General features: G+C 49.6%; 1 protein-coding gene across 10 annotated transcripts in view; it reads right to left on the bottom strand.

Moving 5' to 3' along the window:
• Positions 1-395: 395 nt before the first annotated feature.
• Positions 396-23,544, bottom strand: part of LOC116952239 (uncharacterized) — a 48,835-nt gene continuing 25,686 nt past the window's right edge. For 9 of the 10 annotated variants that reach the window (XM_076074139.1, XM_032971422.2, XM_076074134.1 and 6 more), the window contains 5 exons: positions 13,270-13,695; positions 10,444-10,833; positions 8,014-8,210; positions 7,045-7,170; positions 396-6,802 (listed from right to left, as the gene is read on the bottom strand). In XM_076074139.1, coding sequence (XP_075930254.1) covers positions 6,383-6,802; positions 7,045-7,170; positions 8,014-8,210; positions 10,444-10,833; positions 13,270-13,695 — 1,559 coding nt within the window. In that variant the 3' untranslated portion in view covers positions 396-6,382. The remainder of the gene's footprint in view (positions 6,803-7,044; positions 7,171-8,013; positions 8,211-10,443; positions 10,834-13,269; positions 13,696-23,544) is intronic. The other variant, XM_076074141.1, reaches the window with a different exon arrangement.

Here is a 23,544-nt window from a genome sequence, read left to right as displayed (position 1 = left end):
GTTATAGGTAAAGCTCACCGAGCTATTAGATCGTTTTCAGAGGCGAACTGGCCGCACTTGATAGCTCGTCGCAGCGGCTGATATCTTCATCATCATCATCACACGTGGTTTTTTTTTTTTTAGCAACGGCTAATTCATTTAAACGTGGAGAAAAATGCACGAGACCACCAGAGAGAGAGAGAGAGGAAACACGCGAACTCCAGATATAACAGCAGACATCGTGAAGGTCCGAGATCGAACCCAGTACCTCCTCGCCACCGCGGCGCCCCAGTACAGCAAGTAGGCTCGTGGGGGGGCTGTCTGTGGAGCGCACGCTGTGTTATTTCGTCGTATACGTAAGGCCTAAAGACAAGGACAGACTGACCGGTCTCTGATAGGGTCTACAGACAATCAAAACTGATTTAAATTTTATTTCAAAAACTTTATTATTAACATAATCATCAAACATCCCTTCATTTGCAACATATAATAATACAATTGTATATCTCTGCAACGTTAATTCGTTATTTTAGTAAAGCACAGCTCAGAACAAACTGCTTGTTGTTGTTGTTAACGATTTCCAACCAAGGTTCGAAGCGTGAAGGCATGGGGGGGGGGTTGGGACAGAGGTCACGAAAACTCTCGTAATGATGATCCAATGTGAACTTTTGAGAAATGCGGAAAAAATTGATTCAAAGCGTTGACCCAAAAACCTGACGCAGCAACATAAGGCCCGAAAGGTCGCCTCACAACATCGAGGCGATCGTGATGTCATTAAGTGTGACGTCATCTCGCGTCGGCGCACGTCACGCGCCCTGTGACGTCGGTCCCATTGTGCGTCTTGGAACGGAACGTGAACATGTCGCAACGGAATGTCATTGTCGTGGAACGGAATGTTATTATAACCTTGGGACAGAACACTGATAAAGGAATGTTGTGATTATCTTGGAACGGAACGCTATTTTTACGTTTTTAAATATGAGAACAAACACGTGCTGTTTTTCGTTCCTTATTTTGTTAGAATCTTTAATTGTTTACAGTGCTTTATTCATGAAAAACTTCATTCAGTTACGTCGCTCTCCTCTCTGGACACGCATCAGCGTTCACCTCCCCAGCGATACAGATCGATGGTTTGTCTACCAAGAGGCCGTGTCCACCGAGGGATATGGAGCGATTTATTCAGCTCGTGTGTACAGGATCGTGATAGGTGGCTTCAGCTTGGTGGAGGTACTCATCCAGCAGTCGATTAACCATGGCTGATGTGATGTTTTTTTCTCTCGTCTCGTTCTGTTATTGATTCTCCATGTTGCCGTCTCGATTTGTGCGCTTTAATTTTCTATATTTAGCCCGAATACTTAACTTTCATATAAATTAGCATGCCATTTGCATGCGTAGTGATTTATAAATTGTGGCGCACGCGATATTTTAATCGACGAACCAATCGGTGAGTCGTGGTGACTGCAGCGGCCTCTAGTGGCTGCAGAGGTCGCGGGAACCGGTTACAATGACGGCAAATTGCGAATGGCCAAACGTTAACGTTCCTCCCACCCGCGACTCGATGCGCGCATTAACGAGGGTAACGATCAATATCAACAAGTTGATATAAAACGTCAACAGGGCTTCATCATCATCGTGAGCCATGATCTATCCACTGCTGGATGAAAGCTCCCCCAAGCTGTGGCACGATGCAGCGACCCATCCGGCACGTGGCACGAGTCGATTTTACCTCCTCCCGTCTCCGCGGTGGGAAAAATATCTTCTCGGGCGAGTTCCCCCCCTTTTGATGCCACTCCATTACTTTGTCTCTGCCACTGACATTTAGCGGAATAAGTTAAGTTATTTGTTTTTAAGTTGTATCTGTCGTGATGCGAGCGGCACTGGGAGCGGGTTGAACTATGCGTGAGCCCCATTTCTGTTTCCTCTTTAATACTGTTTAGCGTTTGAAAATGCGGACTGTGTGAATTTGCTTTCGTGAATTTTGTGGGAATTTCTTTGGTGTTGTTTTAAAACATCGGACAAAGAGTCACAATGGCTAACACAATTCCGCTCTCCCTGTCAAACCTTCCTGCCCAATCCCCCCAACACGTTTGAGTCCAGAACTGATCTCAACTTAGTCCACTCGTTCACGCGAACGCATAAAAAGCGGACCTAGCAAAACGTTAAAGCCGTGCATCAGTGCTGCTTGAGTGTGGCTCCAGGTTCAGGCAGCTTACAAATTCCACCCCGGATTTTTTGTAGCCACGGGTGCTCGCGCGTGCAGGTGCACTAACTGAAAATTAAAACAGAGGCAGCGTGTGATGATAATGATGCACCAGTGGCGGGCTTTCTATGCATGTCTATGGGTCTCCGTGTGGGACAAATTGATAATTAGAACACAGAGGCAACGTGTATTGGTGATAAAAATGCACCAATGCTTATTCTCTATGGGGGCCACTGCCAGTGCATTCCAGTTACTCTGCGTGGACATATAGATATCCGTGTGAGTCTATGGGTCTCTATGCGAGTTTATGGGTCTCTGTGTGGGCCCATATGTCTCTGTGTGAGTCTATGGGTCTTTGTGCGAGTCTATGGGTCTCTGTGTGAGTCTATCGGTCTCTGTGAGTCTATGGGTCTATGTGCAAGTCTATGGGCCTCTGTGTGAGTCTATTGGTCTCTGTACGAGTCTATGGGTCTCTATGAGTCTATGGGTCTCTGTGGTAGTCTATGGGTCTCTGTGTGAGTCCATGGGTCTCTGTGTGGGTATATGGGTCTCTAGTACTGGCCAGTGCATTCCATTTTCTCAGCGAGACCACCTGCGGTGCGTTATTTCCCGAGACTGGAAAAACCCCGAGGCGGAATTCGTAGCCTCCTCAACGTGGAGCCACGAACCGGCACCGACAGGTGCGGCGGATGCGCACACGCATGCACACATACCCAAATAAACATCGGCGGTGCCCTCGACCAAAATAACCCAGAATAGCTCATTGTCGAGAAAGTCAGCTCTGGTTGAGCAGAGGCAGAGCGAGCGAGTGGAGGGAGAGCGAGGGAATGATCACCTGCCTACAATACACGTGGAGCGGACCGTGTCTGTTTCGCCACACAAGCTTTCAATCGCGACTGAATACAGTCCGCTCTCCTGAAACGCCGCCTCTTGTTTTCACAACACAAATTGGAAACAACGCGATCAATGAATTCAATCAATATCGGCCCGCTTTTCTGAACTGAACAGGGTTGCAGGGGCGGCGACTCCACCAAGACCTTCCATCCTGCCTTGTCCTCTGCCAGCGGCATCAACTGTGGCTCCCGGATCGCCAGTCTCTCCTCGGCCAGGTGCACCACTTGGTCTTTCCAGTGTGATCGCGGGCGGACCCTGGGTCTTTTGTATTCGGGAACACATTTTTATAACGTGATGCGAATTGGATATAACGCGATCGAGTGAACGGAACTACGTTGCGCGTATGATCACACAAGGTGGGATGCTGCTGGATGCTTCTAGATGCTACCCACGCGCCTCAGTCTTTGTTCAGTCTGTGTATACATCTCACGTGTTATTGCGGACTGTTTTTTATGCTATATTATTCATTGTAACGTGTTTTTTTTCCAATAACGCAACTACTACCGCGTTCTAGGAGAATAGACTGTATAATGAAAAACAAAACAATAGCATAATGTAAGGACTCAGATCAGGAAGTTATTTTTACGCTTTTGTTAACGCCTGATGATGATGCTGCAGCTGTTGCATGTAGTCGTCAGCGAAACGACCAAAACGTCGTCCAATGTTGTGCTCGCTTTTCAATGCAACCCGCTTCTGCCGATAAAAGCAAATCGATTGGCGCATTTGCTCCCCACGCGACAACGTTTCGCTGATCGGATGCGCAGAGAGGGACGCCAGCTGTAACCACCAGCGAATTGTCCATACATCACGAATTGACCATGTCAGGTGGAGGTGGGGTGCACAACACACATTTTACTTCTGCAATTGTACAACCCCCCCCCCCCCCCAAAAAAAGATTGCGAATGACAGGCAAGGATTTTGGACATCTCCCCTCCGTTAAGGGATCACGATGGTGGGTGGTGGTTATCGAGTTAATGGATCGAGATGGTGGGTGGTGGTTACCAAGTTAATGGATCACGATGGTGGGTGGTGGTTACCAAGTTAATGGATCGAGATGGTGGGTGGTGGTTACCAAGTTAATGGATCACGATGGTGGGTGGTGGTTACCAAGTTAATGGATCACGATGGTGGGTGGTGGTTATCAAGTTAATGGATCACGATGGTGGGTGGTGGTTACCAAGTTAATGGATCGAGATGGTGGGTGGTGGTTACCAAGTTAATGGATCGAGATGGTGGGTGGTGGTTACCAAGTTAATGGATCACGATGGTGGGTGGTGGTTACCAAGTTAATGGATCAAGATGGTGGGTGGTGGTTACCAAGTTAATGGATCACGATGGTGGGTGGTGGTTACCAAGTTAATGGATCGAGATGGTGGGTGGTGGTTATCAAGTTAATGGATCACGATGGTGGGTGGTGGTTACCAAGTTAATGGATCGAGATGGTGGGTGGTGGTTACCAAGTTAATGGATCACGATGGTGGGTGGTGGTTACCAAGTTAATGGATCGAGATGGTGGGTGGTGGTTACCGAGTTCTCTTCCAGGATTGCTCCTACATTTTACGTCGTTCGAGCGGAATGAAATGAAAACACTCCCGTTTGGAACGAGCGAGCAAGCGAGCGACTCGTAAAAGCATTTGCATTCACAATATACATTACACACATTATATATGTACACGACAGTGAGCGTGTTGGCGGGGGGGTTGGGCAGTGTGTACATAACGACACTGCAATATACACGAAGCAATAGGATATGTACAAGGGCCGTGTATATTTACACACACACAACTGGTGCTTGGTACATTACATACAGTACATACACGTGGTGGCAGCAGCCTGCTCAGCTGTCTTAGCCACCAGTGGGTGGCTAGGCTACAGCACCGTGGCCCCACATCTTCCAAAAGCTTGTGACTGAAATTGCCTCTGCTACTGCTCGAGAATAATCAAAGTGGGCAGTGGTGCTACTTACGTGGGCCATTGTGTAAGATAAAGGCTCCCACAGAGACCTATAGAGTCGCACGGAGGCCTGTAGACTCACACATAAATCCATGGAGTCACACAGAGACCCATAGATTTGCACAGAGATTCACATCATTACAAAGAGACCTTTAGACTCGCAGAGACCTATAGACTCGCACAGGACACCATGGAGTTGCATTGACACCTATAGACTTGCACGGAGACCCAGACTCGCACAGAAACCCATAGACTCGCACAAAGACTCACAGAGCCACACAGAGACCTATAGACCTGAATGGACACTTCTTCTTGCGTACAGCGGTGGGGGTTGATCGTCAGCGTTTCTGCATTCGCGTCGAGGTTGGTGAGTAAGCCAGCGGAGTCGCCTCACGGTGGACAATCTGAACCGCTGCCGGTCGAACGATCGACGCACGGGCAGCGCCGGTGTCATCGCGCGGGCACCACGGTTTGACGTTTTGGCAACCACAAGTCACAGCCCCCTGTGGGCCATTCCTCACCGCTCCAATGCTGCCGTTCAACGCCCATTCTCCAGGGGCAAGCGCCAACATAATACATGAGCCAGGGTGGGCGGGCGACGCGGTGCGCTGCTGAGCTGGGAGGGTTGCGGGTTCGACTGGGTCCATCGTAATCTTCATGGTAGTATTGTTGTCGTCGTCATAATCATATCCGCCATCATAATCAGCATTGCCATCATGGTCATCATCATCAGCATCGTCATCTTCGTCGTCATCATTATCAGCATCGCAGATGGAACGAGCAGCACTCTATGGGAAGTCAAGAGTGGGTGTCCTTCATTTGGAGGTACCGCTGCCCATCATCGGGATGTGGCATTTTTGTCACAAGGTCATAGCGTCTTTTCTTAAATTTGTTAAGCGCGGGGTTCATGAGTCCGGATGGCCAAATGAAGAGATTGCTGGTCAAGTGAACCTGAAGGCAGTTGGTCCATCACCACAGTGCCGCTGTTCACCAATAGTCATTGTTCACCAACAATGCCATCGTTAATTTGACAATCCCCATTGCTCATAAACGTAATGCCAACAAAACAAAATCCTCCCCCCTCCCCCGCTCTAACACACAATTCATCCGGCTAAGACACTTGCAGTGGCGGATGAGACCAAGCGCTCTGGAGCGCTTGGTCTCATGGGGCCCACTGCAGACAGTGTGAAATGAAGTAGCGGCATGCATCTGTCCTCCACACAGGATAAGCTTCCTCGCTGCTGATCCAGCCCACGGTGGCGATGATGGTGGACTGATTGTGATCTGTCCAATAAACGAGCTTATGGTGGTGATCGCACTAACCCGTAGCAGTGACCACACTGGACTAACGATAACCTAACCCATGGCGGTGATCATGCTGGAGTGATGCGTCGACGGGGCAAATGCCAGGCCGCCCCCTCCCGCATGAACTCCGCCGCCGGCGGCCGCCCCCATCACGTGACCCGACGCCCCCATCGCTGCTGCGCCAAAGTGGGTCACGTGACTCAGGTGGTGCGGGTGGTGGTGGTGCGGGTGGTGGTGCGGATGGTGGTGTGGGTGGTGGTGGCCCATCGATGAGAAGCCACCGCCGCCGCCACCGCCGCCGCCACCGCCGCCGAACATCGGCGGCCCCTGTTTGGCGTCAAGGAGAGCGGCCGCGCGTGATTGGTCGAAGTCGGGGTCGTCTGACAGCTTGCGCCCCTTCTTGGATTTGCTCGACATCTTGCGGTTGCGAGTCTGGATTCCTTCCTTCTTCATCGACATCGGTCGGTTCACCTGTGGGAGGAGAGGGGGGCGGTAGCAGGGTCGGTGGGGGTGGTAATCGGAATTTTAAAACAATAAAATCGTACGTACCGTTGGTGAACACAGAGTGCGCAAGAGTGTCCCAGTAGAGGGTGATGCTGCTTAATGCGACTGGGGAGGGTGCTTATTGTGCCATGTAAACCCATCAACTTGCGGTGCGTGCCCGTGCATGCATGCCTGTGCGTAAATGTCCATGTGTGCCCGTGCGCGCTCACATTGTGTAGCTTGTAGTAAAGGCCGCACGCGTTGCACACCGGCTCCCCATTGGGGTTCCTCCGCCACAGCGTGGTGGTCGTCGTCTGGCAATTGGCGCACGCCGTGCCGGCACGCCGCGACGCCGACTGCACGCCGCACCGTGTGGGTGGTAAAGGGGTTAGTGGGCGGTGTGTATAGATGTGCTTGTGTGAGTGGGGAGCAAGGGAGTAGCGGGTAGCACGCTGCACTACGAACCTGGCACTCAAGTTCGATTTCCGCATATGGTTAACACCAGTGACGATAATCTGAACTGGTCCTGGGCCTTCCCTAGGTCGACTCAAATGAGTACCTCAAATGAGTACCTGGTGCGGTGTCTAAGCATCGCCACAGGGGAGACAAAGGTGGCCGAGCGTGTGGTTCTAACCACACCACTCCCTACTGTGCCACCTCGGCATTCACAAGTCGTCGCTAACAGCCCTAAACAGTCTCTGTAGGCTATAAGGAGATCTTAGTCTGTGCGTCTATATAGTGGTGCTGGCCACGCACCCCCTCGTGTGCCGTGCCGGCCTTAATAGGAGCTCACTAACAGCACTTGCCCCAAAAATCAGTTGAGGCTACAAGGGCGATATTTGTCTTGTTGTGGGGAGCAGTTAGCACACTGCGTTACGAACCCGGGTCGCCAGGTTTGATTCCTGCTCATGACCACGTTGGTGTGTAACTGATACTCACAACAACAACGAGATACAGTATTCTTAATAAAGGTGTTTGGGTTGGATTACTAAATAAAACGTGTCGTTTATCCTACGTGTTAAACAACGAGCTAAGCACCAGGGCGACTAAAATAGTCACGGGTCATGCATCTGCCAAAGTCATCTTGGTCAGTCAACCCACAACACCGGGGACCTGTCCTTGCTAAGCTGCGAGCCTTCCCGCACGCGGCCACGTGACAGCCTCGACGTGCACCTAGCCTGTCGCTGCAAAGTCCTCACCAGGCGCCGCTTGGGCTTGATGAGCGGCCGGTTCTGCCCATTCATCTTGTGGTAGAGGCCACACGCGTTGCACAGGTAGTGGCCCGTGCCGTCTCGACGCCACAGCGGAGTCGAGGTGGCGCCACAGTTCACGCACTCGCGCCCGTCTGCCAGGGCACACGAACCCCCCGGAACGGACTCATGAGGCTCGCTCAGCGCTGCAAGAAGGGGGGGGGGGCGGGGAGAGGGAACGAGGAGGAGCGCACGGCAGCGTCGCTGTGGTGTTTTTTTTTTATCAGAAATCGGAATATTTATTGTACTGCGTGAGGAATCCGATGAGCCATAAAGCACTTTTCACAGACGCCCAGTAGGAGCAAGGGGTGAGAACGTTACAGCGACTAACACAATACAAAAGCACGGCAGGAGTAAAAAGTATAGGAAAGGTAAACAAATCATTTTAAAAATATATATACAACTAAAACAAAACTTTTTTTTCTTAACAGGTAAAGCCCACTTAAGTATTAACTTTTTTTTTTAAGTGACCTGGCTACAATAACGTGGCTTGTAATGTGGAATTTTATAGCAGCCAAATTTATATTAAAACAGTGTAATCTCAATGCACGTTTCTATATACACAGAAAAATCCATCAAAACACTGTCTCGGCTAGTCAGAATGAGAACCTTTATCCTGCAGGAGGAATCTGATGAGCTATGATGTCCAGTAAGGGGTGGGTACATTCATAATGCAATTAGAGACCTGTAAAACTCCACCACAGAGAGACCCCCCTCCCCTTCCACAGACCCCCCCCCCCGCCACTGAGCCACCCCACAGAGCCCCGCCCACAGAACACCCCCCCCCCCCCCACAGTAGTCCCCCCACAGAACCCCCCTGCACTGCCACCAACAGTGCCCTCCCTACAGAATCCCACCGAGCCATGCCACAGAGTCCCCCCCCCCACCTACAGAGACCCCCCTAATCTCCAGACACTTGACACAAACTCATATCCAACTGGTGCTCAGCAAGTATGTGCGTCACATACAGCGTCGACAAAAATATATCACAATGTGTCGACACCGTAGTCGTTTGAAACGGCATGACGTAACTGACACTACCCCCCAAACACTCCAACACACTCCAAAACCCTCGCCACGTCGGGTTACTACCTGTCCGAGTTTGACCTGGACAGTTCCGTGAATTGGCGTCTGCGTTGTTCGAGTGGCAGGGATTGATTCGTGATGAGACCCAGTTGCCGGTGTTGCGCCAAGATGCTGCACGGTTTTGGGGTAAGGGGCATCGTTGCTTACTGGGAAATACGTCCGGGTTTGTGCCAACGGTCGGAACTCTGCCACCCCACAAACCTGAGTATCAACACGAACCTGGGTATCAACACGAACCCAGTTGTCAACACGAACCCGGTTATCAACACAAATTTGGGTATCAGCACAAACCTGTGTCATTCCCCATGCGCGTGCCACGTCATAGCAACTATGGGGGTGTTAAAATCTCGCCTGTAAGTGACAGTCAGAGACATTTGTTTGGAAGGGGCTGCCTTTCCACAGATCTCTTATCCAATCGTAGGCCGGATTTTCATCCCCAATCATTCACGACTGGCCGCATTGAGCTGCAATTGATTTATGTATTTCGAATAATTTGCACAATTATCAGTGTCACTCGCCATGTCCGAGCATGGCTACCATCAGTGTGACTTGCCATGCCCGAGCATGGCTACCATCAGTGTGACTTGCCATGCCCGAGCATGGCTACCATCAGGGGCGAGTGTCATTTGAACAAGTCAACTTCAACCGCACCTCCGATTAGCATGGTTGGCATACAACTTCCACTGACAAGCGTGGTATGTATGTGTGTGTCTATATGTTGATGAAGTATGGTCAAACGAGCCCCACGTCTGACATGACATGGGGAGGCTTTTATAAAACAATCGGTAAAATCTGAAAGTCGAATCCAGGATCTTTCGGATGATACCGAAATCCAATAATCGGTCCGAAATCTAACTTAAATACTTTGAATCCAAAACACATCTCAATACCACGTGTGATAAGCCACTTTGTTGAGTTATGATTTCAGGCCAGGTCGCTTCTGAAAAATAAGTGAATATCTCAGTCGACTTGGTAGGATGGCGGTGGTTTAGTTTATGTATTTGTGTTTGGGTGATTTGTTTACCTTTCCTGTACTTTGCACTACTTTCAAGTTTTGTATTGTTGTTGGAACGTTCTGACCCACCCCTACTGGACATCTGTGAAAAAAGAGCTTTATGGCTTATCGGATTCCTTCAGTATAAATATTCTGATTCTGATAGTTCATCCGTAGGGGAAGATAAGGTCCACCACCACCAGCACCACCATGTACGGGGGGGGAAGCCTGGCCAGTTGGCCCCATCGCCGCCCCTTGTCACACTGGCGGGCCCGTGGCCCGCTCGCGTCTTCCCCCACCTGAGCCGGAGCGTCCCTTGCTCTTGGATTTGGTGGTGAAGCCATGAGCACTCGTGCCTCTGCCCAGAATCCCGGCCGCCGCCGCCGCCGCTGCTGCCGCCGCTGCATGGTGGTGGTGGTGGTGGTGGGGCTGGTGGTAGGCGTGGTGGTGGTGATGATGAGCATGCGGGTAGAAGCCGGCGCCGTAATCGGTACCGGCCGGGATGTACGCCGGGTACGTGGGGATGGGCACGTGGGTTGTGGTGACGGTGCCACCGATGCCAACACCAATCCCACCACCGCCACCTCCAACGACGCCGCCAATTCCAATGCCACCACCGCCGCCTAAGATGTCCGTTCCCTTAGCACCGTCTGCCACCACGGACATGGCCTCCAAGTCCTTCTCGAGTCCTGCGGCAAGCGGAGGGAGAGATAATAGGTTCGCGGTACGGACTGTCGCGATATCACATGGGAAGAATATGCAAGCATCAGGGGTGGGATCGAATCCACGACTTAATGCATGCCCGGCACTTCTGGGGTTATTGGTGGCAGTCGTGGTATAACAATGTGTGGTATACAGTGAGAGAAAAAGTATTTGATCCCCTGCTGATTTTGTACGTTTTCCCACGGACAAAGAAATGATCAGTCTATAATTTTAATGGTAGGTTTATTTGAACAGTGAGAGACAGAATAACAACAAAATCAAGAAAAACGCATGTCAAAAATGTTATAAATTGACTTGCATTTTAATGAGGAAAATAAGTATTTGACCCCTCTACAAAACATGACTTAGTACTTGGTGGTAAAACCCTTGTTGGCAATCACAGAGGTCAGACGTTTCTTGTAGATGGCCACCAGGTTTGCACACATTTCAGGAGGGATTTTGTCCCACTCCTCTTTGCAGATCTTCTCCAAGTCATTAAAATTTCGAGGCTGACGTTTGGCAACTCGAACCTTCAGCTCCCTCCACAGATTTTCTATGGGATTAAGGTCTGGAGACTGGCTAGGCCACTCCAGGACCTTAATGTGCTTCTTCTTGAGCCACTCCTTTGTTGCCTTGGCCGTGTGTTTTGGGTCATTGTCATGCTGGAATACCCATCCACAACCCATTTTCAATGCCCTGGCTGAGGGAAGGAGGTTCTCACCCAAGATTTGATGGTACATGGCCCCGTCCATCGTCCCTTTGATGCGGTGAAGTTGTCCTGTCCCCTTAGCAGAAAAACACCCCCAAAGCATAATGCTTCCACCTCCATGTTTTACGGTGGGGATGGTGTTCTTGGGTTCATAGGCAGCATTCCTCCTCCTCCAAACACGGCGAGTTGAGTTGATGCCAAAGAGCTCCATTTTGGTCTCATCTGACCACAACACTTTCACCCAGTTGTCCTCTGAATCATTCAGATGTTCATTGGCAAACTTCAGACGGGAATGTATATGTGCTTTCTTAAGCAGGGGGACCTTGCGGGCGCTGCAGGATTTCAGTCATTCACGGCCTAGTGTGTTGCCAATTGTTTTCTTGGTGACTATGGTTCCAGCTGCCTTGAGATCATTGACAAGATCCTCCCGTGTAGTTCTGGGCTGATTCCTCACCGTTCTCATGATCATTGCAACTCTACGAGGTGAGATCTTGCATGGAGCCCAAGGCCGAGGGAGATTGACATTTCTTTTGTGTTTCTTCCATTTGCGAATAATCGCACCAACTGTTGTAATCTTCTCACCAAGCTGCTTGGCCAATGGTCTTGTAGCCCATTCCAGCCTTATGTAGGTCTACAATCTTGTCCCTGACATCCTTGGAGAGCTCTTTGGTCTTGGCCATGGTGGAGAGTTTGGAATCTGATTGATTGATTGCTTCTGTGGACAGGTGTCTTTTATTCAGGTAAGAAGCTGAGATTAGGAGCACTCCCTTTAAGAGTGTGCTCCTAATCTCAGCTCGTTACCTGTATAAAAGATACCTGGGAGCCAGAAATCTTTCTGATTGAGAGGGGGTCAAATACTTATTTCCCTCATTAAAATGCAAATCAATTTATAACATTTTTGACATGCATTTTTCTGGATTTTGTTGTTGTTATTCTGTCTCTCACTGTTCAAATAAACATACCATTAAAATGGTAGACTGATAATTTCTTTGTCAGTGGGCAAAAGTAAAAAATCAGCAGGGGATCAAATACTTTTTTCCTTCACTGTAGCAATGTGCGTGTTTTACAGGAACCAGGCTATAGTTGTTGTACGTGTCGGTAAATGGGGTCGCTCATCGTTTTTTTTTTCAACATTTACCAATTAGATTTGCTAAGTGAAGGACAAGTATCACTTCATCATCATCACCACCACACATCTTCGGTCGGGGTCTATCCACTGCTGGATAAAGGCACGACGTGAGTCTATCTGAGGGAAATGAAATGTTATGTCCCAATGCGCCTGAAAGTTAATTTTTTAATCGGCGCACATAACCGGCTGTGTCGTTTTGGTCAGAAGCATGGACAGTGATAAAGGATGTGGAACGGCATTTAAAAAGTGTGGAGACAAGCGTGGAGAGGTGCGTCAGTCAGCCTACCTGGGACAATTTAATTAATTGCACTCCTTTACCCCCTCAACAAAGACTTCAGGCGATCACGCCTCATGAGAACGTAACGCGCGATGCTTCACTGGAAATTCCCAAAACGATTTCCACCAAAATTGCCAACCTCAACTGAACCAAGCCCACCTTGAAGATGGCAATGGTCTGCAGAAAGTGACGTCACTGGGAGCAGGGGGTCAAAGCTCACAGCGAGATGAGCACAGCAGAGTCAGAAAGGGGGTGCAGTGAGGTGAGGAGTTAGCATAGTTGGTGGTGGCGGGGGTAAGGAAACTCACCGTCTTTAATCGGCGGACTCGTCGCGCCTCCGAAGTTGAAGAAGTGCGCTCGAGCGTGGTGGTGGTGGTGGTGAGCAGGGTGGTGATGGAGGTGGTGAGCCGGGTGGTGGTGGTGAGCGGGTGAGTAACTCGGTGAGTATCCGGGCGTCAGCGAGGAAGGGCTGCTGCTGTACGCCACTCCGGCTCCGATGGCGGCCGGTTGAAGAGGCGGCGGTGGTGGAGGTGGCGGCGGTGGTGGCGGTTTGCCGAACGGTGGTCCCAGCGGCCAGGATGTGCCACTGGCCGGGTGGTGCGCGTGGCCGTGCTGCGCCAGGGTCTTGGCACCGTCGAGCCAGGGCAGCGGCGGGGCACTTGGAAGGAGATGCGGAGCGGTCCCCGAGATACGAGAGGCGTAGATCTTGTGCGACATCTCGCTCAGGGATGGCTCTGCAGAGAGGACAGGATCGGAATTTCTGTTTATCCTGGAGGAGGAATCCGATGAGCTCTGAAGCTCTTTTTGCACAGGTGCCCAGTAAAGAGGCACCTGTGTAAAACAACACAAAATACGACAGGAGCGCTGCAATTAAATGAATGTCTGAGCGGCCACGTGGGCTGGCCGGGTCGCGACCAGGTGGGCCGGCCGGGTCACTGGGAGGTCGGAGAGCATAACCGCTGCCATTGCCACGAGTAACCCGGGAATGAGCCTACGTCTCAGAGCATATCGACTGTGATTAAACCCGGCTCACACTGGCTCAACGTCGGTGGCGTGAGCCCGGTCACGTTCAAACGTAGCTCTGCACTTCATTCAACCAAACGTCAGCTCGGGGTGTCTCGGGTTGACCGTCGTGTGACAATGTCATTGCGTGGTCAGGACGAGGATCGAATAATTCTGCCGAGAGGGTGCATCGCGGCATCCTCTCTCCGGAGCCAACGCCCTCGGGGCTCCGCCCAAGTCAACCCCCTTCCTATCCCCGAGCCTCTATGGTGACAGGTGACCTGATGCAGCCACAAGCCTATGGCCAGGGCCTCCTCGGCCTTCCCCCCTGCCCCCGCCTACCCCTGTCCCCATCCACGAGGTTCTCCAGCTCAGAGAACTTGTAGGGCAGGGCCAACCAAGGGGAAGCGAGGAGCGACAAGCCCAAAGGTTTCGTAATCGGTGTTCCCGTATAACGCAATTAGCGAGCCTCATCTGAGTTTCCTGCCATAGCTGACAGTTAAACGATGATTAATCCAATCGCTGCCCATAACGTTCTACAAAGAGACCTGGGATCAAAAGAGTTCAGTTGTGCCCTCAATGATCCCCAGAACGTCCAAATCTCAGCTCCAGAGAGGCACGAGAGCAGGCACGGGAAACTTTTAAAACACGGAGCTTTGTCCTTCTGCTCAGATAAGATAACACCGTCGTTTAAGAAAATTCTTCATTACCCATAAGCCAGTCCCAGTCACCTTGAGACACCGGTTCCGAGCCTTCGCTGATCCGGGTAGCGTTTTCAAAGGTAAGTTAACCTGTCCACAACCTCGATATGTTCGCCAGACACTCGGGCAGACTACGCAACACCCTCCAGAGAGTCGAGGAGAGTCTGGGTTTTAGTTTTTACCCCCCAGGAGACCTCCAATGCCACGATCGCTCCATCTTCAGCACATCCAGGGTCTTCATCTCAAGAGAATAATGTAAGGACATCGCGCAGCTCCGGTGGAAAATCACAGGCTTTGTCAGAAACGTGCCGCGGTGGTGAGATGTTAACTACCTCGCCTGGTATACAGGAGGTCGTAGGCTCGATCTCGACCCTGACGCCTGCTGTATATTTGGAGTTTGCATGTCTCTCTTCCTGTCTCTATCTAGTTTTCCCTCTATATATGGATTCAACATGCGTTTATAGTATTTGGCTGCTATATATTTCCACATGTTAAGTCACTTCGTTGAGCTATAATTTGTGCCCAGGTCGCTTGTGAAAAATAGCTATATAGCTCAGTGGGCCTTACCTGGTGAAATAAACATTTGTTTTCGTTTTTTATAGTTAACGTTGGTAACCTCCACTTCACCAACACGAGCTGACCGTGCGTCCAGGCCATGCAAGTGCTGAGAGGCGTTGGGGCGAAACAAACTCACCCCAACACTCATTTTGGGGGGGCTAGGAACTATACTCGCCACAATACACCGCACTCTCAGCTCTTGAACATGTGCCACCCGCCCAGATCGACACTCCGCTGCGGAAATTCCACGAAGCCGCAGGAACCTCCCGAAGCAGACTGAGGAGTGGGGGAAACGCTCTCAGACTCTGCGCTATCCCTGAAGAATTGCTGACGCAGCAGGTAGAAGAAGGCCTTCATCGGCTGGAGTGTAGGCCCATGGGCAGATCCTGCTGACCCTCACAACGGTGCTCAACAAAGGGTCCAGGTCTTAGGATCGGGTCACTGGTTGGCCGTTTGGGTGTGAAGCCAACGTTTCTCAGCTGCCGAGTTCACAGCAGACAGTCGCAAACCTTTTGCCAGTGGTGCACACCCCTGCCAGGAACTTGCTAGGTTACCGAGAGCAGAGTAACTGATGCTGTACGGTAGCTGTTGCAATGCCACTGGTCACTGTTGCCTTTCCAGATAGGCACCGCAAGACCGCGCCTCCAGTCATCCGGGACGATAGCGCACTCGTCTAAACACAGAACCGCATGCAACCCCTCATTATCATGTCATTGCCCCCCAACCCCCCCACTTGAGCAATTATTTTGTAATGCCACACTCTGGCAGCTCTCTCCACACTCTTTGATGCAAACATCCACCGGCAGCGGGCAACAAGTGTTGGTTTCTCCGAATGAGAGCGGAGAGGCATCACCGATCAGCCAGATCAGCAGCGGCCAGAAGCGTAGTACCACTGGTGTCTGCAGCAGAGACACGGAGAGTTGGTGGGGAGAAGTGGGGTCCTGCACTCTCGTCAGGGTCGGATGAGAGAGCCACGACCACGGTGACCCACCGTTAGCCACCGTGAGCGGCCCCGAATGGAAGTTTCCAGAGGCACGGGTTTTAAATGGAGGGGTTTGATGGCTCGATAGGATGGGAGTCGATTGACCAAAGGGGTTTTTCGACCTTACTAACAATACACTTGCTTTACCCAGGAAAGTCTCACCCAGTCCCATGCATCTTCACTAGGGGGGTCCTGCTATGTTTCACAGTAAGGGGGTCAGGGGGAAGGTGATGATGATTGGGCATTTGTGAAAAAAACCTTCATAGCTCATCGGATTCCTCCAGAATACACACAGATTCTGATTCTGACAAATATAGAGTCCAGCTGAGTCATTTGTAGTGTAGTTTTTCACATTCAGCCCACGCCCTGGAACACATGAATGACCTACTCTGGCGAATGGCATCACGGGATCTGTAACATTCGCCGTGATGCAGCCGGTGCCATGTATGTTTCATTCTGGCTAGGACAACACCGGGCGGCCGCTGGAATTCGAATCGCCGCACCTCTCCGCCAACAAGCGGCAAACAGGCGCCGCCGCTAGGCCGCACCACCGAGTACAGTGAAGGGCAAACCCCACAAAGACAGCCTCAACAGACTGTTGGGGCAAGCGCTGCTAGCGAGTAGCAGCACCTATGAAGGCCGATAACGGCACACGAGGCGGGTGGTGGGTGGCCAGAACCATGCCCCGATGCCCCCGATACCCAATGCTCGGCGTCCCTCCAGTCACAGAGGTTCTCGCCTGGTCAACTAGCCAGGGGCATCACAACCTATTTCAACAGGGGGTGTGCAAGATAAACTAAACTATTACATATTCTTGGTTCTTTCGGTAAAGTCACATAGAAGGAAACAATAAAATAATACAAATATAAAACATTATTATGTTATTGTTTCCCTTCTACGTGACTTTTCCGAAAGAACCAAGAATATGAATCCCTGAAGTCACGGAAGCTTTAAATCAAAATTTAAACTATTACATTTGTTTTTATTTTACCAGGTTAGGCCCACTGAGTTATATATCTCCTTTCCAGAAGCGACCTGGGCATCACAAATGATAGCCCAACGAAGTGGCTTATCATGTGAAAATGTATTGCAGCAAAATACTCTAAATGCAAGTTGATTCTAAATATGGAGGGGGAAACCGGAGGACCCGGAGAAAATTTCACACAACCACAGGGAAAGCGACACGCAAACTCCAAATATACAGCAGCAGGCGTCAGGGATGGGATCAAACCCACGACCTCCTGCATACCAGGTGAGGTAGTTAACAATGTGCCCCCCTCCTTTCTCCCGACTCACTTTTACTGAAATAGCTACGGATGTGTTTAGCCCGTGTACAATAATATGTAGGCTATATACACATATTCTAGTTATGAAGCTTTCGTGACTGCAAGGATCCATACTCTTTGGTTCTATTCGGTAAAGTCACGTAGGTAAAAAATAAAACAACAAAAATTACGACGTTTTCGCCACAACACAAGCGGCCTTCATCAGGTGAAGGGACCAGACTGTCTCGAGGACAGCACTGGAGTGAAACACAGCCAAGCTCAGACCGCGACCTTTAAGCTGTGTGAGAGTAATTAAGGTGCCTTGACAAGGGAATTAGCATAAAAATTTGCATTTAATAGGCGGACTTAGCATGATGAAAGGTAGGGAGGGGGTCGACCTGTGCAGGCTGGCGAGGGGGCACGGCAGCGTCCACATGCTGGTGGTGTGAAAAGGGGATTTTAAGAAGCTGCGAAAGTTTGGGGTACCACTACTTGAAAATTATACTGTACCATTGAAAATTAGTTTAATGTTTGGTTCGATTTAGAACATCTTTCCAATGGTTGCTTAATTTGAAACCATCTTCTCGGTTGAAATTGTGTCTGTGTTTGTAGATCTGAGATTTTTTTTATCAGAGATTTGTTCACGAGGCAATTCAGATCTACAAACACAGGCACAATTTCAACCGAGAAGATGGTTTCAAATTAAGCAACCATTGGAAAGATGTTCTAAATCGAACCAAACATTAAACTAATTTTTTAATGGTACAGTATATTTTTCAAGTAGTGGTACCCCAAACTTTCGCAGCTTCTTAAACTCCCCTTTTCACACCACCAGCATGTGGACGCTGCCGTGCCCCCTCGCCAGCCTGCACAGGTCGACCCCCTCCCTACCTTTCATCATGCTAAATCCGCCTATCAAATGCAAATTTTTTATGCTAATTCCTTTGTCAAGGCACCTTAATTACTCTCACACAGCTTAAAGGTCGCGGTCTGAGCTTGGCTGTGTTTCACTCCAGCGCTGTCCTCGAGACAGTCTGGTCCCTTCACCTGATGAAGGCCGCTTGTGTTGTGGCCGAAACATCGTAATTTTTGTTGTTTTATTTTTTACCTATGTGACTTTACCGAATAGAACCAAAGAGTATATACACATATATATATTTGTATTGCGTTTAGAGGAAGACAGTTCTCACAGTGACAGTATTAATACAAAGATGTAAAGGTACGATATTCACAACTAAGGTATCATACGTTTTGCTTTCATGGCAGCCCCACCAGTCTAGCATTACCTCAAAGGCGGTGGATCACCCAACTTTATGCTCCTCTATTGATATGACGATAGCCAGAGGCAGGTAATTTTTAATGATTTTTTTTGTAATTTTTCCAAAAATGTTTTATCTTATTGATTCGGGGCCCCACTCGTAGCCAACTGGGCCCTTACGCGTCGCATAACGCTGCCACATACCCCCAACCATAGTTACACCCCTGGACCCAGCTACCTGTCACCACCCCCAGATGCCCCCCAACCCAACCCCCAACCTCACCGCTTCACGTAACCCCCTCTCAATGGTTCGAAGCGACTCCCCAGAAGCGAAGCTCTTCCTTGGCGGCCCGTGGTCGACGCTAACTCACTACGTGAGACGCTATGCCGGCGGCTTGGGGAGGCCTTCATCCAGCAGCGGATAGACAAATCGCTGCATGTTATATATTTAATTTAAGTGGACCGTATAGTAAATCACTGTGGTCTGTGCTCCTTCAACGGAGGAATAACAAAACGACACGAACTCTCTCTCTCTGGCTGAAGCCCTCTCGTCGTGGACAGCAGCAGCAGGACCTCCAGTGGCATGGAGCTTTTGAACTATATTGCCATCATACGTAAAAGTAAATAAATAAATCGTGTACAGCCTTTTGCCAATCTACTGCTGGATGAAGCCAGCCCCCCCCCCCCCACCCCAACACCACGTTGCTCTTGAGGATTGTTTGACCAAACTTCACCACTCTGGTCAGTCATAATACGCAATCGTATATCACAAATTGATTCTTGCACCTTTCATGTACGACCGTTAATTACCTCTAGGTGTGATAGCTGTGCGATATTCCTTCAGGGCCCTGTACGTGTTGTCTGCAGTGTTGACGTTTTGTCTTTGTTTTGCCGCTACTGCTGTGCCAAAGGACTGCTAGCTACGGAGGTTCACGGTTCGAATGCAGCAGCCGGAATGATGAATATTTCGGTGAGTATTGTATCACTCAAAGTGAACGGTAGAGACCCCCCTGACGTCACTCGAAAGAGCAGACCGTTATGTGCCAGCTTCCGGATCCACACTTTCCAAATTACTCAATTGGGATTACACAGCAGCAATAATCGGCCCCTACTGGCAGACGAACGCCCGCTCGCAGGCCAGGTGCTGAGTCGCTTGTTGCCACACAGGGACAGCTGCCACTGGGGATACCCTTAGCGGGGAAACTGGCTCAACGGGATCATGAACAAAGACGGTCGCCGCATCGCGCGCTTCCAGATGCGCTTCTGCGACCATCTGGAATGCTCTTCCCTCCGATATTTGGAATCCACTGGAGCTATGCCACTTTTGAATCTAAATTTAAAACTAATTTCTTTAGAACTGTCTTTTGTGTTTAGTAGTTTGTCCTTCCCGCACTTCCGATTAGCACGGTTGGCTATGTACAGTTCGAAAAAAGCTCAACAAACATAGGTATATCAGTGTAACAAACTCAAAAAATATAATAATGTAATTGTTAACAGCAAATACCCACGATAGGTGAGGCTGCATTTGGCTCAACGGGGGTGAAAAAGAAAAGTTGAATCACTCATACGCTCAGAGAAATGCGCAGCCCTGGAACTGCCTGCTCACGTCACTGCTGACGGAAGGGGCCTCTACTGGAGAGGCGCTCTAAGAGAGTGCTATTTTGCTGCACGCTGCGCCAGACTATCTTGGAAGAGGTGGGAGTGTACCCACACTTTACCCCAACCACGCGAGACCGTAATTACATGGCCAATCATGCGACGTGAAAAACGCGAGCGTGGCTATATTAATAAATCCATCAAGAATTCATCAAAGGGGGGCGTTGTTTCATCGTAATGAGTGGTGGGGGCTGATGACGAGCAAGATGAATGAGAACGATAATGCCATTTACGTACCCAGTAAAGGCTTCACTCGTGCTGCCTCGCAGGAGGAACCCTGCACTGGAATGTTTGGCCCATTCAACGTATAAACACAAAGGGTAGACACCAGACAAAGATCCCTCCGTGTAGCCTGAACAGACTGGAGGGGCCGACACGACACACGAGGGGGTGGGTGGCCAACACCACGCCCGGCCACCTTTGTCTCTCCAGTGGTGATGTTTGCACACCGCACCAGGTACTCATTCAATGCTGGATCAGAGGACGAGGACCGGTTCCGATAATCGTCACTGGTGTTGACCGTGAACGGGAATCGAACTCTGGTCGCCGGGTTCACAGCACAGCGCGCTCACCACACATACACAGTACTGCACTTCATACGCACAAATGGACAAAACACAGACAAAGATCCCCGTATAGCCTTAATTGACTGTTGGGACAAGTGCTGTTAAGGCCAACATGGCGCACGACGATCTTGCGTGACACAACCCCATACCGGGCCACCTTTGTCTCACCAGTGTTGAAGTTTTTCACACTGCACCAAGTACTCATTTGAGACTGAGTCGACCTAGAGGAGGCCCAGGACCGGTTAAGATATTTGTCACTGATGCTGGCCGTAAGCAAGAATTTAATTCGGGTCTTCAGGTTTGTAGCGCAGCGCAAAGGACCACTACACCATCGCTCCTCACATACACATTTACAAGTATACGGTATATATAATTTTATATATAGGTGCTTTTTGTGTTTAGTTTGTTGTTCCCCAACTCGTGGACCCGTTTGTTTGCATGTTTTTGCTACAAGTAACGTGTGGTTAAGGCAGACTTGATGACCTGAACATCTTAACACCTCCTGTTTTATTGCCAAGATGGGTAAACGCCTATTCTTATTTTTCATAATTTTTTATACTGGCAAAAAGGCCCCATAGATATACTTCGTCAATTCCAAGTTATACTGAACGATTGTCCAACACAAACTCGACAGAATTGTCAATAACACTGCGGCCCTAAACGGAAAATATATAGGAGACAATTTAACACATAGGCTTTCGTAAACAATATTATTCGTAATAAAGTTTTTTGGGGTTAGATCACTTAAATTGTAAATGTTGTGGTTTTGCTCTCCAACACACCGGTGTGCTGAAGTATAAACTGTCTTGTTCACGTGACAAACCTTACTGATTGGCTCTGTCGGGTGACGGTGATTTTACTACACATTTGTATTTATATTTACGCGACCTAACCCCAAAACCTTTATTATGAAAACAGGAGACGTTTCGGGCTATGGCTCTTCTTCATGGCACGTAAAACACGTGCTATGAAGATGGGCAAATGGCACGAACCATCGAATATATTGACAAACGTGTTAAGTTTATTCGTGTTTCTTGTTAACAGCAGCAGCACCAGATAACTGGTAAACAATTAGCATAACATCAGGACCGGCAATTATGGGACAGGATTAAACGTGGAAGGTGGTGACGTGACGTGGCCCTGCGGAGGTTCGCGGTTCGAATGTAGCGGCCGCCCTGATGAATACTGCGGTGTGTGCTGACCATACTAACACTAAGCGCCATTCGTTTTATTCAAAGTGAACGTTAGATATCCCCCTGACATCACTTGAAAGAGCAGACCGTTGTGTGCCGGCTTCAGGGTCCACACTTTCCAAATTACTCAAATGGCATTACACAGCAGCAATTATCGCCCCCTACTGGCAGACTAATTCCCGCTCGCAGCCAAGGTGCTGAGTCACCTTGTGCTACACAGCTGCCCACCAGCTGCCACTGGGGTGCCCTTCCAAATGTGTTGAGATGAGCTGTGTAATGTAAATTGCTCTAAGACGTCCTGTATCATCCACATCATCATTACGGCCAAATATATATGGATATATATTTTAAACGCATTACTATATGAAACCGTGGCACCATCAGCGGTTACTTTTCGCATAGAAGCAGACATGTAATATTACATGTACAGAACTCCGCGTTTGTCTCTCTCGCCCCCTTGTTCAGAGTGAGCGGACGGGGCGATACGCCGACGACTTGAATTCTCTGTTGGGCGATTGCGTTTCACATGGTGGTGGCGGCGTCCTGCCGGACAACCGCGTGATGCGGCCTCGCGTGTTTTTTTTTGTTGCGGTGGCAAAAACGTGGCGTTATTTCAGCTGAAGCAGCTGACGACCGTTGACGGCGCTGCGAGACAGGAACAAATTGGTCAGATAGGCTGATCCCCCCCACCCCAAGATTAGCGGTAATTACTATTACCGCGAGATATATACTCCGCGCGTTCAAATGCCCGTCTCTCCCTCTCTCTTTCAAACAACGGGTGATTGTTCTGACCACTGTTAGGCAGAGAACTGTCGTGGGTTTTTTTGTCTTATATGCCACTCAAAAAAAGCAACTGTTGTTGTTTCGTGTGTTTAGATTTATTCCTCTTGCAATTATATTGCAATTGAGCTATAGCCGCGTCCTGTCGGTCACGGGATGAAGAGCAATGTTCATTCAGAGCCCTCGCAGCTAGCAGTGCATCACCACGTGTCAGAGAAGCGCTATGCTGAAGATGATGTCACAGAACGACTTCCGAAGTCGTCGCTTCAGTCGGCCCGTTTTGTTGGAGCCAGCTTACACTGCAGATAATTTATTGTTTTAACGCTGATTTATCTTTGTGCAATATTTAGTGATGTCCCATGTGGCGTGGTCCATTTTGTTCCGATTGCCACTTGCCTCATTACTGTAACTTTACTTTTTTTTACATTGGTAACCCAGGGGACTCTAACAAATTATTCTTGGTCTCCTGAGCTCTCACCTGGTTACACAAAATAAACGTTGATTAAACCTGCACCGGAGGCAGGAAGGGCTCTTTGTCGTCACGTGAAGAACATTTGTTGCATGTCAATAAAAAATGCATTTCAGAGCTGGGATTTAGGACAATTAAGGAAGGACCAAATAT

The sequence above is a fragment of the Petromyzon marinus genome, chromosome 46, assembly GCF_048934315.1.
Source record: "Petromyzon marinus isolate PM22_M1 ecotype Great Lakes invasive population chromosome 46, UKy_Petmar_22M1.pri1.0, whole genome shotgun sequence".
Classification (NCBI taxonomy): domain Eukaryota; kingdom Metazoa; phylum Chordata; class Hyperoartia; order Petromyzontiformes; family Petromyzontidae; genus Petromyzon; species Petromyzon marinus.
Note: the sequence above shows the minus strand (reverse complement) of the source record. Positions and strands in the feature narration are given on the sequence as shown.